Genomic DNA, 14,916 nt, shown 5'->3' with positions numbered 1-14,916 from the left:
CAACGGTCTAACGTGAATAAAACATTGGGTCAGAAAATGATGCCAGTACGCCCGAGTGCACGTACTTTGTACGAATTCGCGTACTTTTAAAGCAGTGATACGCGTTCGGAAATTACGTCAATGCCGCGGATATAAAAAATGTTCTTTGCACAGTATGCAATTTTTATTAAACTTTTAACTTTAACTTTAAAAGTGCATTTCGCAACGTAATTTGCGCTGCCGCAGCTGTCTCACAATGCTTGATGCGACACCCAGATATCTGGATACTTCGGTTCGACATGAATGGCTGTTAAACGAAATTTGATTCATTCATTGGCCCAGGAACAGGCATTTTACGGAGTTTTAGCCTCACTTTCATCGTGGAAGTTTTACAAATGCGTGTTTCCCATAAGGGCCAAAAAGGAGACCAAATGGTTGAATCACAACACAGATTGTCTTCAGACGACGTTTTTCAGTCGGCAAATACTGGCTGGTGATAGCTATGATGTCAATGAATTTCATGTACATCTGTCTGTTGGACATCGGAAAAATGTCACTGGAAATACCAGTGTGATTTTGAGCCCAAAATTGATGTTGAGTGCGAGTCTAATGTGCGTGTTGGATGGACAATATGCCGGTTATATATATTAAATATACCCATGTCTAAACAAGCAGACTATAGGAATGTTGGACTTAAAACCCTACAGCATTATGGAAGAAAAAAAAATTGGCATAAGAGGCAGCAAAACAATAATTCAAGGAAGTGAATCTTTGGCAGGGTTCATGTTAGTGAAAACTGACAGAGGTCTCGGAAACGCTTATAATCACGTGTATTTGGATGCCAATTTTTTTTTTAGGTGGGCGGTAAAATTCAAATACATGCCAATCCTGCTTCAGTCACCTGCATAGTGGGAAAATGTGTTGATCAGTTAGCTGTGATGATAATTACAATGACAGAATTTAGTGGTTGAAAGCACACCCCACCCCCCACCCCCGTCATCACCATTATAAGAGTACATCAAAAGAACATGATGCAATAGCTAAGCGGCGAGATCAAAGGCTTTGACAGGCAGCTGGGTGGGAAAATCTGATAGTTACAGTGCTTGAATTTAGAGGCAGAAATACCCAGAGATGTACATGTGGTCATTTATAACAGTACATCAAATAAACAACTTTAGCTTTCAATCTTGTGTTCATTTCTGAGTGTAACGGAATAAGCAGTGCACGTGACCTCGGAATCATGACACGTTGAGACATAGACTTGAATGAGTATTTTGGGGTTCAACGGCAAACTGACGAAGATTGTGAGATTCAGGAGAGGGCTAAAGTTGCTAGAACTGTTAATTTGAAAGGGACATTAGCCAAGTGTATGAAAGTGTGTGATGCATAGCTTAGTGCTTTGAATAAGACCTTCCTTGGATCAAAAAAATTAGACTCACTCTGATGGACAAGCAAGAGCTATGTCAGTGTTATAAATATGTCAGTGTTATAAAGAATGAAGAAATTAAATTCTATGGCAACCAATAGTTACTATAATTGGCATAGTTGTCTGAGAGAGGGACTGCAACTTTTCCTGATGGGACTCATATTTTTACCAAAATGGGAGCCAGTGACTCTTAGTTTTAAAATCCTAACAAGACCTTTGGTTCAAAACTTTTCTTTCCGGGACAGAGATATCCAAGAGAGAATACCCATGGGCCATACATGTGAGATGTTGAAAATTGCACAACTATAAAGAACAGTAACTTGTTCAAGCTAGTTATGCATATGCGTTTCAGACAGCAGGCAATGAAAGGAGTTCACAGCACAGAATAATATTTGTACATCAAGGAGGAGGATCATATTAAATTCAGAAACAATTAACAGATTAATGCTCATAAGGAACCTTAGAAAATCCCCATACAACATAATTAAGTGCGTGTAGATCTCAAGTTGGCAGAACCACTGAGCAACAAAAGAATAAAAAGACAAACTTTGGTATCATATGCAGATGTATGACCAAATGATGCACATGCTCTCTATTTGCAAAAATTAAATGACATTAAACATAAGAGACTGACTGATCTGTGTAAACTCAAAGCAAGATGGATAAAATTTGACCTGTTTATGTTTGGTTCTTCCATATATATATAGATCATGGTGGTATTTTCTGCAGACCTTTTGGCACTTATGTTCCAAGCCATCATTTGGTATTTGTATTGCAAAATGGATAACTAAAAAACTATATTATCTAGTACAATACATTTTTAAGCAGTATCATTAACTGATGAAGAAATTAATGAAAAAATACTTGATGTCATTCTGATATATGGATTCTTTACTACACTACTAATCTGTTTATCCTGATTCTCTTTTTTTTTTAACAAATCCTTTGGTCTTACTGGTACCAGTGCTTTTAATAAAATTGTAACTTCTATTTTCTTGCAATCTAAATATTTATAATGATGTGTTATTGTCAAAAGGTAAAATGTGCTTAGTGTTGTAAAATCTAAAACTATTAATTAGTTAGGGACTAAAGTAAAATGTGGACAGAAATTATTGCCATATTACAGTGCTGTTAGAAATAACAGTAGTTGTACAAGATGTATTTTTCACAGAGTTGTAGAACTAGAGCTCGTATTGTCACCACATATTCTCCTTAAATAATTATATCATTATTTCTGTATATTCCTATCAGTATTTTCCCAGTGGTAGTAATTTTCTGATCTGATGTTCATTTCTTGTGCATTTTTTACACATCAAGAATTCTCACCGTATCATTAAAAAACAATGTAATCTGCACCAAATTGAGTTGTTTGAGAAGAAATTAATTTTTTTAACCCAAAAATCACTGAAGCTACGAGTTCTTGCATTAAAGTTTCACATTAAGTAGCATTTGAAGTAGCCACGATAGTAGTTTAGGATGCAACTGGACCAATTTCACCTTTGGTATATCCAGATCTTGAATGTGATGGACGAATATAGCTCCAAAATAAACACATCAATATTAGAACCTGTTCATTGACTATGAATCAAGTATCCAAGTACAACTAAATTGCTAGAAATTTTTTAATTCTTTTGACATCATAATTAGCTGTCAAATATAGAGTAAGCCTATAGTCTTTATGCCATCCCAACCAAGACGCCACCACAACCACGTGACCATGCCCAATGACCTCGCAGTAATAATCGCTATACAACTAGAGATGACATCTCTTTGAGAATTTTGATTTCAGTAGAGGTGTAACAGAGTGGAACAGTAAGAAAGAGTGACAGATATTTAAGTGTTAGGGAGATATTTAACAATGGCTATTCCCACCACCACCACTTCCTCATCCTGAAATCCTGGCAGCATCCCTGCAGAGGAGATAACTTGACTATTCAGTTTTATTGGTCTCTGGTTATCCCATGGTATTTCTGTTACTTGAACATTATCTTACAGTGTGTCCATTCAGCATGGTCGAAAAAGGCTTACAACCATTGAGTTGTTCAAGGACTCCCATTACTACTGATGTGAAAGAACAAGAACCATAATACAATGTATAAATCAGTGAAGATAAAATAGAGTATATATGTGTTTGACTGTCCCTGATTGGTTGATAATGAAAGTAAGATTTTAGTAAAAACAATCTTTTGAGAGCTTATCCTACTTGTAACTGAAAAAAGTGAGGGACATTGTTTTATTAACATAATTTCCATCCCATTACAGACCCGAGTTTGGACGACTCGTTACTGAAATCAGCAGCTGACTCTTTGGTGCAGTATTAAAAGCACACATTTCAAATTTGTATAGATCCAGAAAATGGTGCGGCAGTTATGGGTTTTTTTCTTCACAAAAGCTGTCGTCATAGATGTGTCTATACTGATATAAATTTGATCATGAGAACTCAAAATTTTAAGTTACTAAATTTTAATATCGTGGTGTTTACACAAATTTACAGTCGGAACTGAATTAGTGCAGAGTCCTGAACTCTGAGTTTTGTGCAGAAATATGGAATCCAAGCAGAATATATCCAGAAATGTAGAGGTTTTTAATCTTGAATTTAATCTCCCCATTGTGTTTTACACTGATATGCATATTCACAGAACATTTGTATAATAGTAGGAAAAGTAAGTGAGAAATTTAGATACATATCATAAACGAGACAAACAGTATGTGGGGGGAGAAGATCATTAGAACAGACTGGAATGGAGAAGTATAATAAAAACAATAATGAGTAGAAGTGTGCCTCCTTTTATATGTGTGCAACATTATTTTGTCAGCTTCGGTAAGAAATTTCATCAAAAGGAAGACAATAAAGGGTGTACAGTTAACTAAACCAATATGAATTTAGCTACTTAAAAGCTGTATCAAATTGATTTTTATAATCTTCTGGTGGTCTGTTTCTGTCCATTCTGGTAATATGTCCACTGAACCAGTATGGTTGGAAAAAATATTTGGCAGATTTAAAAAATTAAAAATCTTTTGGCAGATTATGATTATACCCTACTTCTGCCCGAGAGATGTGAATAATTTTATTTCTTGGTTTGTTGATTGTGGTTGTTGCTCAGTTCAAATGCATCATTGAAAAACATTGATGCATTCTCATACTTTGTTACAAATATTTGTTACAGATGCATATCATCAGATATTGGTGAATATAGCTTCAATAAGTTATAACAGTTCTAGTTGGAACAATGAACATTGTTAAGAGAAAATTTAAGTGAGCTAAAATGTAAACTTTTTGGGAGTGTGTGATGCAGGATTGCTCAAGACTTTTCCATCTCATATGCTCACCATGAAAAATCGATTTGCACCAACTGATGATGACTTTTAGGTAACTGTCAGAAAGGCATAATTGACGATATTCTATAGTCTACAAAAATTACTTGAGTCAGAAGTTGTAAGCTCGTCCAGCTGTGACAAAAATGATTGACTAGTACCTTTGCTGCTGTTGCTACAGTTGATTAGTTGGTTGATTCAGTGTGGTTTGTGATTTTTTTACAATATATTAGGTGGAGGAAGGACCCCGAAAGACCACCAACCAAAATTGGTTGATCTGTGACACAAACTCACTCTGTGAGATGTTTAAGTGATGTAAAAGCAAGCACCTTAGTACACTTGGGCACATGGAGCCTCTGTTGATTTGACGTTTATCTCCAACAGCTGAAGTCATTTAGACATGAGCTCTCGGGGTTTCAGTAGATCAGTATGGCCTTTACACCATTTTCAGATGAAGAGAATCTATATATGGCAGCCAGTTTTACTGATAAAGAAAATCTAAGTTCTTTTGAGACACCAAACACCACTTATGTAGAACCACTGACCTTCCACAAGTAACTGGCAACATTCTCATTAGCACATTGGAGGCAAGTAATCACATGACAAGCATCTTGTACCACTGCCATGGAAGCCCCTAAGATCTGTATCACAAGACAAGCATCTTATACCACTCTGCCACGAAAGCCCCTCAGGCCATAGGTATAAGTCTCATATGAAAGACTAGAAGTGGGAGATAGAACCTGTGACAACTGGATTGAAAGTGTATAATGTTACTGCTAGGCCATCAGTGATGATGATGCTGTTGACAATGCAGTTAACTGCAGTGACATTGATTTTATGAGTGCTCTGGGAAAAATGATTCCTTGACTTTCATCAATTTTTTTAAAATCTATGATATAAAAATGTTTGACTTGCTATATTTTGTTATAACTTTATATTAGTCTTGCAACAAGGCGTAAAAATAAGACATCAGTAACTGAAAATGATGTTCTTACAAGAAATTAGTGTAAAAGTAGACAAATGATGCAACATCACTTCTACAGGCATCATTGTGTTTTTTTTTCTCTGACAAATCATACAAGTTTACCAAAACATTTATTAGAAAAAATAATAATAATGAATCATAGAATCTGACCACACATTTAAAGCAATACAAGATTTAACTATTATTCTAATCAAAAGCAGCATGCCTGAGAACAAAGAAAAATAGCAAGACATATTGATCACTTTAGGAAAAACAGAGTTTAGTAAGGATACAAATTCATGAGTTCTGTATTAGAATGGAAATATCTATTATAAAATCTGTATTCATGGATGTTAAATTAGTAGGTATTAAGGGACTGATCAGTGACATCTACAAATAATAAGCCACCATGAAAATCTGTGATTTCACAGTATCAGAGACATACTTGGCTGACAGAAAAACAAACAAAAGGACAAAAGACTGATTATATATGTTTTACTGGAACAGCCCTGATGATCATTCTCTTGGTTGACGGAGTTTTACTGTATGAAGAACGCCAGCGAAAAAAAAGGAAAAAAGATAAGGATGAGTGCGTGGGGGCTATTAATTCTATGCACTGGTCTGAGAATCCAGCAGAGACGTTTGAACACCAGGACCATCCAGTTTTTAGTGAGTGTAGTGATGAACACTAATGACACTTGCATTACCTTCAAACCCCTTTGAACCCTATTGAATTTTAAATTCAAGTTGTAGCTATTGTATTGTGTGACAGTATTAAAAGGGAACATTTTGGGCATGTGGAGATTGGAGTCTGGGCTTGTGGAATTTCAGTCAGGTCATGTGAGTTTATTTAAGCATATTTTTTGTTATGATTCCTTTGTCATTGTCTTGAGTTAGGGATGGGAGGAGGTCAATGGAATATGCAGCAAAAAGGCACAGGACTTTGTGATGGCAAGCCATGGTAGCTACTCTAGTCTGACATTGACATTACACACATGGTTGAGGTCATGGGTTATTTTGTATAAACATTAGGCTTGTGTTGCATTGTTCTTCAGGAAAGAGAGCAGCCACTGCAGTTCTCAGTCTGATGTAATTTTCATCCCTCAAGTTTTCTTTCCATTATTTAAAATTGGATATCTTGTGATTGAATTTGGCACTTTTAAAGTTTGTAGCTCAGCTTAACAACCTACATCATAATGATGGCTACACTGGTACACCTATGTATATAAAATGAGTGGCATTGACATGTATACAACATAAATACATCACTCTTGAGCTACACTGATAACCTACATTTATAAGACTCTGTAAATCAGTGGCATGGACATAGGTATAGCACTATGATGGTTACACTGGTACACCTACATGTATATAACATGGTGTGTAACTCATTGGCATTAACAAAAACATGTAAGAAATATGGTTAATACACCCTGACCTTAACAATATCTGATAATCATTATAGAGAATGTTTAGCTGACAGATTTGGTCAGATGAGCACAATATTAATGGGATCAAATTATGTTTGAAATTACTTTTTATAGAATCCAAACAGAAATTGCTTTTTATAGAATTCAAACATACAGCAAGCAGAGACTGTTATTACCTTACTCATTAAATTTTTTTTTCTTCAATCCTAGTTGATGTTATCATAGTGTTGGACCAGGAGAGATTATATAATGAATTGAAAAGGGACATGCCAGAGTTTGTCAGAGTTGTACTGTTACCCAAGTCAGGAGGGGTGAGTACATTGTTTTCCTATCCAGGTCAGGAGGGGTGAGTACATTGTTTTCCTATACAAGTCAGGATGGGTGAGTATATGACTTATCCTGATGAACAGGTCAGAAGGGATGCAGATATTTAATTTTACTACCATACAATCTGATGTACATGCAGATTAATCCAAAATAATTCTTCTGTGAACAACCATATCATACAAACAGTGACAAACTCCACTCACTGACCTTTATTTAATCATTTGTAACCATGAATGCTTAAACCATATCATACAGACAGTGACAAACTCCACTCACTGACCTTTATTTAATCATTTGTAACCATGAATGCTTAAACCATATCATACAAACAGTGACAAACTCCACTCACTGACCTTTATTTAATCATTTGTAACCATGAATGCTTAAACCATATCATACAAACAGTGACAAACTCCATTCACTGACCTTTATTTAATCATTTGTAACCATGAATGCTTAAACCATATCATACAAACAGTGACAAACTCCACTCACTGACCTTTATTTAATCATTTGTAACCATGAATGCTTAAACCATATCATACAAACAGTGACAAACTCCACTCACTGACCTTTATTTAATCATTTGTAACCATGAATGCTTAAACCATATCATACAAACAGTGACAAACTCCACTCACTGACCTTTATTTAATCATTTGTAACCATGAATGCTTAAACCATATCATACAAACAGTGACAAACTCCACTCACTGACCTTTATTTAATCATTTGTAACCATGAATGCTTAAAATGTAAAGGCTGTTGTAAACAAACAAAACAAATGATGAAGCTAGCAGCTGGCTTCGTAAATTTTGTACAAGTCATACATATAGCATCATTTGTTATAGACTGTAGATCAGACTAAAGTACATATCGCTAACTATTATTGTATGTTAAGGTGATTATGCTCCTCTAACCTAGCCATCATCATCTGTTCACCTTAGTGCAGCCAGTTATACCCTTTCTTTATAGAGTTAATCCCTTTATGTCATTGGAGAATTAAGCCTTTAACTTTTGTCTCTAAGTAAATTTATTCTGTTTTTGGATTAGTTAATTTTACCTTTATATTTCATTCATTGGTACATATACATTGTAAATGTATTTCATATTTCAAGAAGGAATGATCAGAACTGCTACAGTCAGTATTACAATTGATCACTGATAACATGAACACATAGCACCTTAATAACAATGACAGAACCTGAAACGAAAAGAGAAAATTGGAGGAAAGAATTAAAGGTCTACTAGTGTGCTTACACAACTTTCGTTTATGTGATACATATAATCTTCTAGATGTTATTTTTAAAGGTATTATATCAAATACCTGATCATTAATGAAAATAATGACCACAAAACATTGATTTTTTTTATCACACAAGAAAGAACGCTCCTGGCCGATTTCGCAAACGGCAATATTTCTGTAAGACAAAGTGGACGTGACGTGCTGTAGGGAACTGTGCATTTCCAATTTCGCTATTAGTTACATTTGGTAGCTGGTGATGTGTGTTATCCGATCAGTGACAGGTGAGATAGTCTGCAGTGACCATTTGAGAGATGACTATTTTGATACTGTTTATAAAATTAAAGAGTCACTTAGTATTATGACCATCAAACGACTCCTGCCAAATGCAGTACCAAGCGTGTTTTCTCGCCAGATAACCAAGTCCGTGAACACCAGATCAACAAAAACCAAGGGTTATGGCAGGGCTTGCAACATGTTGACCAAGAGAAGCTTGTACAGAAGCGAGAGCTAGTGAGGGTAAAATATTTATACATCTTTATCTTATTTTCTATATTATTGGTTGTCAGCCCCTACCCCTGACCACAAATCTACCTAGCAAAAGAACGTTCAATGAGAGAGGGCGATTTTAGTAGGAGAGTGTTTGCAAACGATAATAGCCCCATCCCTAGCCCCCATAATGAATCCTGCTTTACCATGATGAGTGTGTGTGTGTGTGTGTGTGACCCTTGGATTTTAGATTTTCCCTCTCCCCCATTATTATTCCCCCCCCCCAATTAATTTGTTTGCATACCCATGCTTTTTTCTTCCTGTTCAACAGCAGTAATAATAATAACAAAACAAGTTTTCTGTTAAGGCCAAAATGTTGTGAATACTTGATGTATTGATTGTGTTTAATTGTAAAGGCTAATTACCCCTTTGTGTTGAGGCACTGGGAGTCAATTTACTTCTTTGCCAGAATATACACAACTGTGTCAGTTGATGACAGTCTAGGTCAGAGTCAATCCCGCAACCCAATGATTGTGAGCGTGAATAGTAATGTCCATTTAATGTGGAGAGTATAGTATTATTATTAACAATATGTGCATAACCATAGTTAAAAGGACTTTTTAAAAATACTTTAATGCTGTCTGTGTAAAAGATTTTACCTTTTAAAGCTGCTCTAATTATATATTTTATGTGCTGAATGAGAATTTTGAGAACCAGCACCTGGAAAATAATGCATTAGAGAGAACCGAAGACAGTAGATGGTGTGACATATCTGGTGGTGCATTTTGATGTTACAGTGAACTTTCTGTTCATTCCCTGTTTACATGGTTGGTATAGCTTCATAGTTGACATGGATTCCTAAGGCCTCTTGTGATTGAATTTGGTAGCTCAGTTTGCAGCTTAGCTTAGCACCCTACACCATAATGATGGCTACACTGGTACACCTATATATATATATATATATATATATATATATATATATATATATATATATATATATATATATATATATATAAATAAATATTTGTATAAGCATACGAGTCAATAATTAAGTTATGTAAATTTTTTATTGCGGAAAGACTACAATGTATTGGTAATATGCCAACCCATAGTTGTAAAAGTAAGCAGAAAGGTTGGGTGCATTTGTCAACTATTGTTCAGACATGCAAAAGACTTTATTTGTGACTACCATATCTACTGCTAGGCATGAAACACATTTTTTCATACTCTTATTACAGTGACTAGATACACCATCATGCAGTACTGCTGTTCAGTGTCAGACTGATAGGATACTTAAGAAAAAACAAACAAGCAAATGAAACATATAATATTGTATTAACTAAGCTCAGTATGATTATGAAAACATTTGACTCGGTAGACCAAGCACTTGTCAGCTTGTTATTATTTAGCAATGATACACTTTAATTGATACACATATTCATGAGAAATCCTCATCTGTGTGAAAACCGTGGTGATCAGTATACACGTCAAAAATTTCACCTACTACACAGGTTGTGAATTAAATGTCCATCAAGTAAAGAGAAGGAGCAAAGGCATTGGAAACTTTCATGTAATTGTCAGCATTCATACATGACACTCATGCAAGAAAATGAGCTTACTTTTTCAATGTTACTTATGCATAAGTCCATTTTTAAAATATAGGTAAACACATTTAAGCTATGTACAGATAGATGATGTCACATTTCAAGAAATAGAACTATTGTTAATTTTGCTCAACACTTTTGTTTCTTCTCTTTTCTTCAGAACAATGATGTGAAGAGTAGTTACAACATGGAGAAAGAGGGACTTTCTAGAGCCATAAAAAACTGCAGAACCACAGTGTGGAGGTGGACACTGTTATTACAGAGAGGCATAACAGTTTTATGGTTAGGGTTATATTAAAGTTGGAGTGAACATATCACTAGGAATACAGTCATCCTCCCCCCCTTTAATATTTTTGGCCCGTCCTCCTTGGTCCTGTACATACACAGTAGGGAGAAACTAACTTAAGCAAAGCAACTCGAACTTGAAATTTCAATCAAAACAAAGCTAACACAGAGTATTTTTTGTAGCGCATCAAAATCATATATCGCAACAAAAATTATTATTATTATTCATTTATTCATTAAACAGTGATTTATATGCATGTTAAAATGAATAATTTTTAAGTCTTTTTTCCAATTCCATTAATTCACTGTGGTAAATTGTCAGTTTCTTGAATTACTGGGGTAACAATTGTTTTCAGACTATGTTGAAGAATTGATAGCAGTGCTGGGGGAGAAGTGGTCAGGAAGCTGGAGTCTGTTGATAGACAGTTATTGCCACCTCCATGCAGCCATGTATCTATTATGACTGAAGATAGAATATACAGCATTTTTTTAACTTGAATAAAGTTATGTTATTTCATGTATTCCGGTTTTCTGTTACTTATTTCATGTTTTCAGAGTCAACACCTTTAGCAAAAAATGAGATTTTATTACAATCAGTGTTAAAAGGCTAAATGAATCAAAAGTGAACATGAACAGACAGCAGTATGTTTTTAATGTCATAATATAGAATCTGTTCAACAAATGAAATTATAGAGGAATAAAGGAGTGTTTCATGAGAATTTCGAAGATAATGGGCGAATGATTTTAGCAGGATCTTTTATCAAATGAAAGGTTTGGGTAAAAATTCCACACTATAGTAAAATGATAGTACTAATACATTTTGTCAATAAAGGAGGGATTTTATGAAAAGGAATTTGAAGCCTAATTTTTGCATGCATATAAAGCAACCACTTGTCCTGAAATTGACCTTGATAATGGCACCATAACTACTGTAAGAATATTTCATGTACTTGGACAGGATTTCCATGCAATTTCCATATTGCTGAATGTAGGCACAGTAGGCTGCTTCCAGGACATATTCATCCAAGCAAACTGTATGAAATCTTGGATGATACAATCCACCTTGACCTCTTCAGTCTTATTCAAAATCATAGTCTCTTACAGCATCTACACTTCTCAACTATTTCTTTACTGCTGCAATTTCCAAAGGTACACCAATATACATGGTAAATACACACCATCATTCGGGGCCCAGAGTGGCCGAGTTGTCTAAAGCGCTCTCCATTACGGATCACTGCCATCTCACCTCTGTCTGCATGGTTTCAAGTCTAGGATTCGGCCAATGTGGGTATGTGAGAAAGCTTGCCATTAGCTTCTCATGGGTCGATGGTTCTTCCCAGGGTTTTCCTGGGTTCTTCCTCCACCATTAATACTGGCCGCCATGCATAACCTATCGTGTGCTGAAAAATGGCATTAAACCCCACAACACACCATCATTCATTATTGTGTTTGATATCAAACTTGTGGGCAAAATTTATGAGAAGTTCTTGCTTGTTAAAGTATGAAATATATGTATATGTGATGCATGGTTAGACTTTTGTTCTACCATTTGTACCACAATAATGAACATTTAATCATCAATGTATTCTTCTCAAGATTTGTTTCCCCATAAATCTGTATACTTCCTCTGGCACTAGTATTATACACTTAGACCCACAGAAAAAATATGTGCTTGTTAAATATCTGGATACACGAGGACAATGAGTACATTTTCTTTTTAATAAAATTCTTCAATTTTGCTATCTGTGGAGGGTAGTAAACAATCACACCGAAAGTACATTTGGGGTCTGCATTTCATCACGGTTTAAAAGAACAAACTTGTCATAAAGTTAATCAAGTATTTATTTCTACACCTTTCACAGTTTGAGCCTTAAGTGTTTAACTTTTAACACCACTAGTTACTGATGAACCTTGCCCACATGAAAATCTGCACTGAAGATATCCAAGTTTTGCCCAAATTCCTGCCCTTCACTTTTCATTATGAAAATGAAATAACATTAACAAAAGAATAATAATAACTGCCAAAATGATAATAGTAATTACCAGAATGAATAGCCCAAGTGCTACTCAGCCTCATTATGCCCTATGTTCTCTTATTGGTCCTTGTCCACGTTCTCATCTCGTTCGCGCTTAAATTGATACTGTTTAACCTCAGCGAGCGGAATCTTCTTAAGATTCATTATGTTTGCCATCTTCTAGGAGTTCACCTTCCTCACACAACAAATATGAGCATGACAAATTTGCCGTAAATTCGCTTGAATCATCACTATCATCCAGCCATCATCACCACATATAATGAACTTGAGGGACTTCCCGACCTTGTCACTTTTGGAAATCCTATTATCACAGGAAGTATACAAATATTTCTGGAGTGTTTTCAACAGAACATTGATAAATGCACACGTTATCTTCATTTTCTTCTCTGTGAGTTAAAATATGCATTTTTAATGCACATTCTGAGTTATTTAGTGAAAAATGAACATTCTGATATATAGTGTGTATTACACTCTAGTAGACCTTTAATGTAATTGAAAGAAGTGACAAAAGGAGACCACTTGCAAAATAGCCTGTTTAAACATAAGTAAAACTCAGATTCAGAGTGTTATAAAAGACACAAAGTCAATTATAATATTCATATAATATTCCATTTATTTGTACACTTTCATCTATTTAAATAACATATGGCATTAAGGATATAAAAAATGCACAAAACTTATTGATTTTTGTAATCAGATTATAATTTCTAACCAGATTGTTGCCATGGGGCCCCAAACACTGTCAGCTTGTTGGCATTTCAAATCAAATGGGAGTTTCTTTAGTAATATGGTTGGGGCCCCGAGTAGCCGAGTGGTCTAAAGCGCTCACCGTTCCAGATCACTGCCATCTCACCTCTGTCTGCGTATGTTCGAGTCTAAGGCTCGGCTAGCATGGGTATGTGGGAGAGCCTGCCAGTAGCTTCTCGTGGGTCGGTGGTTCTTTCCTGGGTTTTCCAGGGTTCTTCCTCCACCAGTTATACTGGCCGCCATATATGGCCTATCTTGTGCTGAAAATGGCGTTAAACCCCAGAACAACAAAAAGTAATATGGTTGCCATATTTACATGGGTGGTCTTTGTTTTCAAAGAACAGGTGTAATATAGTTCAGCGTCTTTAATCTCAGTTCTGATCATTTTGAAGTTACATTTCTTTGAACACATGCATACAATAGTTTCATCTTTTTTTTAAACAGAAATAGACTATTCTAGAAACCAGAATAGGACAAGGCTCAGTCTGTGTACTTGTTTACAGTGAGAATTTCCATGTAGTTTAAAATAAGTTGATGGGGAGTTAAGGACCTCCTGGCAAAAATCAGGTTAGAAATTATATTTTTGATAAACATAATGACCAAGTTTTGTGCATTTTGTATCCTTTATGCTTTTCATTTTTAAATTGGTAGGGGGATACCAACCAACAGGAGAGTGTGCGAATACAGTAGGAAAAAAAATTCATACGCTAATACATGTATATGTGATCTTCAAATATAAATGTGATTCATGTTTTTTGATAAATGAATATCTTTATTGCTGTACAAAATTATTTTCAGATGAATATATGCAGTATTTTCACAAGAAATATGAATAAAGAAAACAATCCATGTACAATGATTATTGTTATTTTTCCTTCTTAATTGGTGCAGAATTTTGACTTTTAAAACTGTTCCTTTTGTACAAACATGTTTTGAGAGGCCACCTATCTTGAGGGACTGCCTTTTATTGGCAGAATGGGTGATCTCTCAAGACAGCTTTTACTCTACTACCCAAGTCAGGAGGGGTGAATATATCACTTCTACTACAAATCAGGAGGGGTGAGTATATTA

The 14,916-nt window shown here is 35.2% G+C and overlaps 1 protein-coding gene across 1 annotated transcript in view; it reads left to right on the top strand.

The window, feature by feature from the left end:
* The window catches only part of LOC149779433 (polyribonucleotide 5'-hydroxyl-kinase Clp1-like), a 64,653-nt gene that overhangs the window by 28,712 nt on the left and 21,025 nt on the right, over positions 1–14,916 (top strand). The window contains exon 8 of the mRNA XM_089940093.1: positions 7,325–7,425. Within this exon, the coding sequence (XP_089796219.1) occupies positions 7,325–7,425 (101 nt within the window). The remainder of the gene's footprint in view (positions 1–7,324; positions 7,426–14,916) is intronic.

Source organism: Sinohyriopsis cumingii, chromosome 17, assembly GCF_028554795.1.
Source record: "Sinohyriopsis cumingii isolate HCF-2022 chromosome 17, ASM2855479v2, whole genome shotgun sequence".
Classification (NCBI taxonomy): domain Eukaryota; kingdom Metazoa; phylum Mollusca; class Bivalvia; order Unionida; family Unionidae; genus Sinohyriopsis; species Sinohyriopsis cumingii.
The sequence above is the reverse complement of the archived record's forward strand: the minus strand, read 5'-3'. Positions and strand labels throughout refer to the sequence as shown.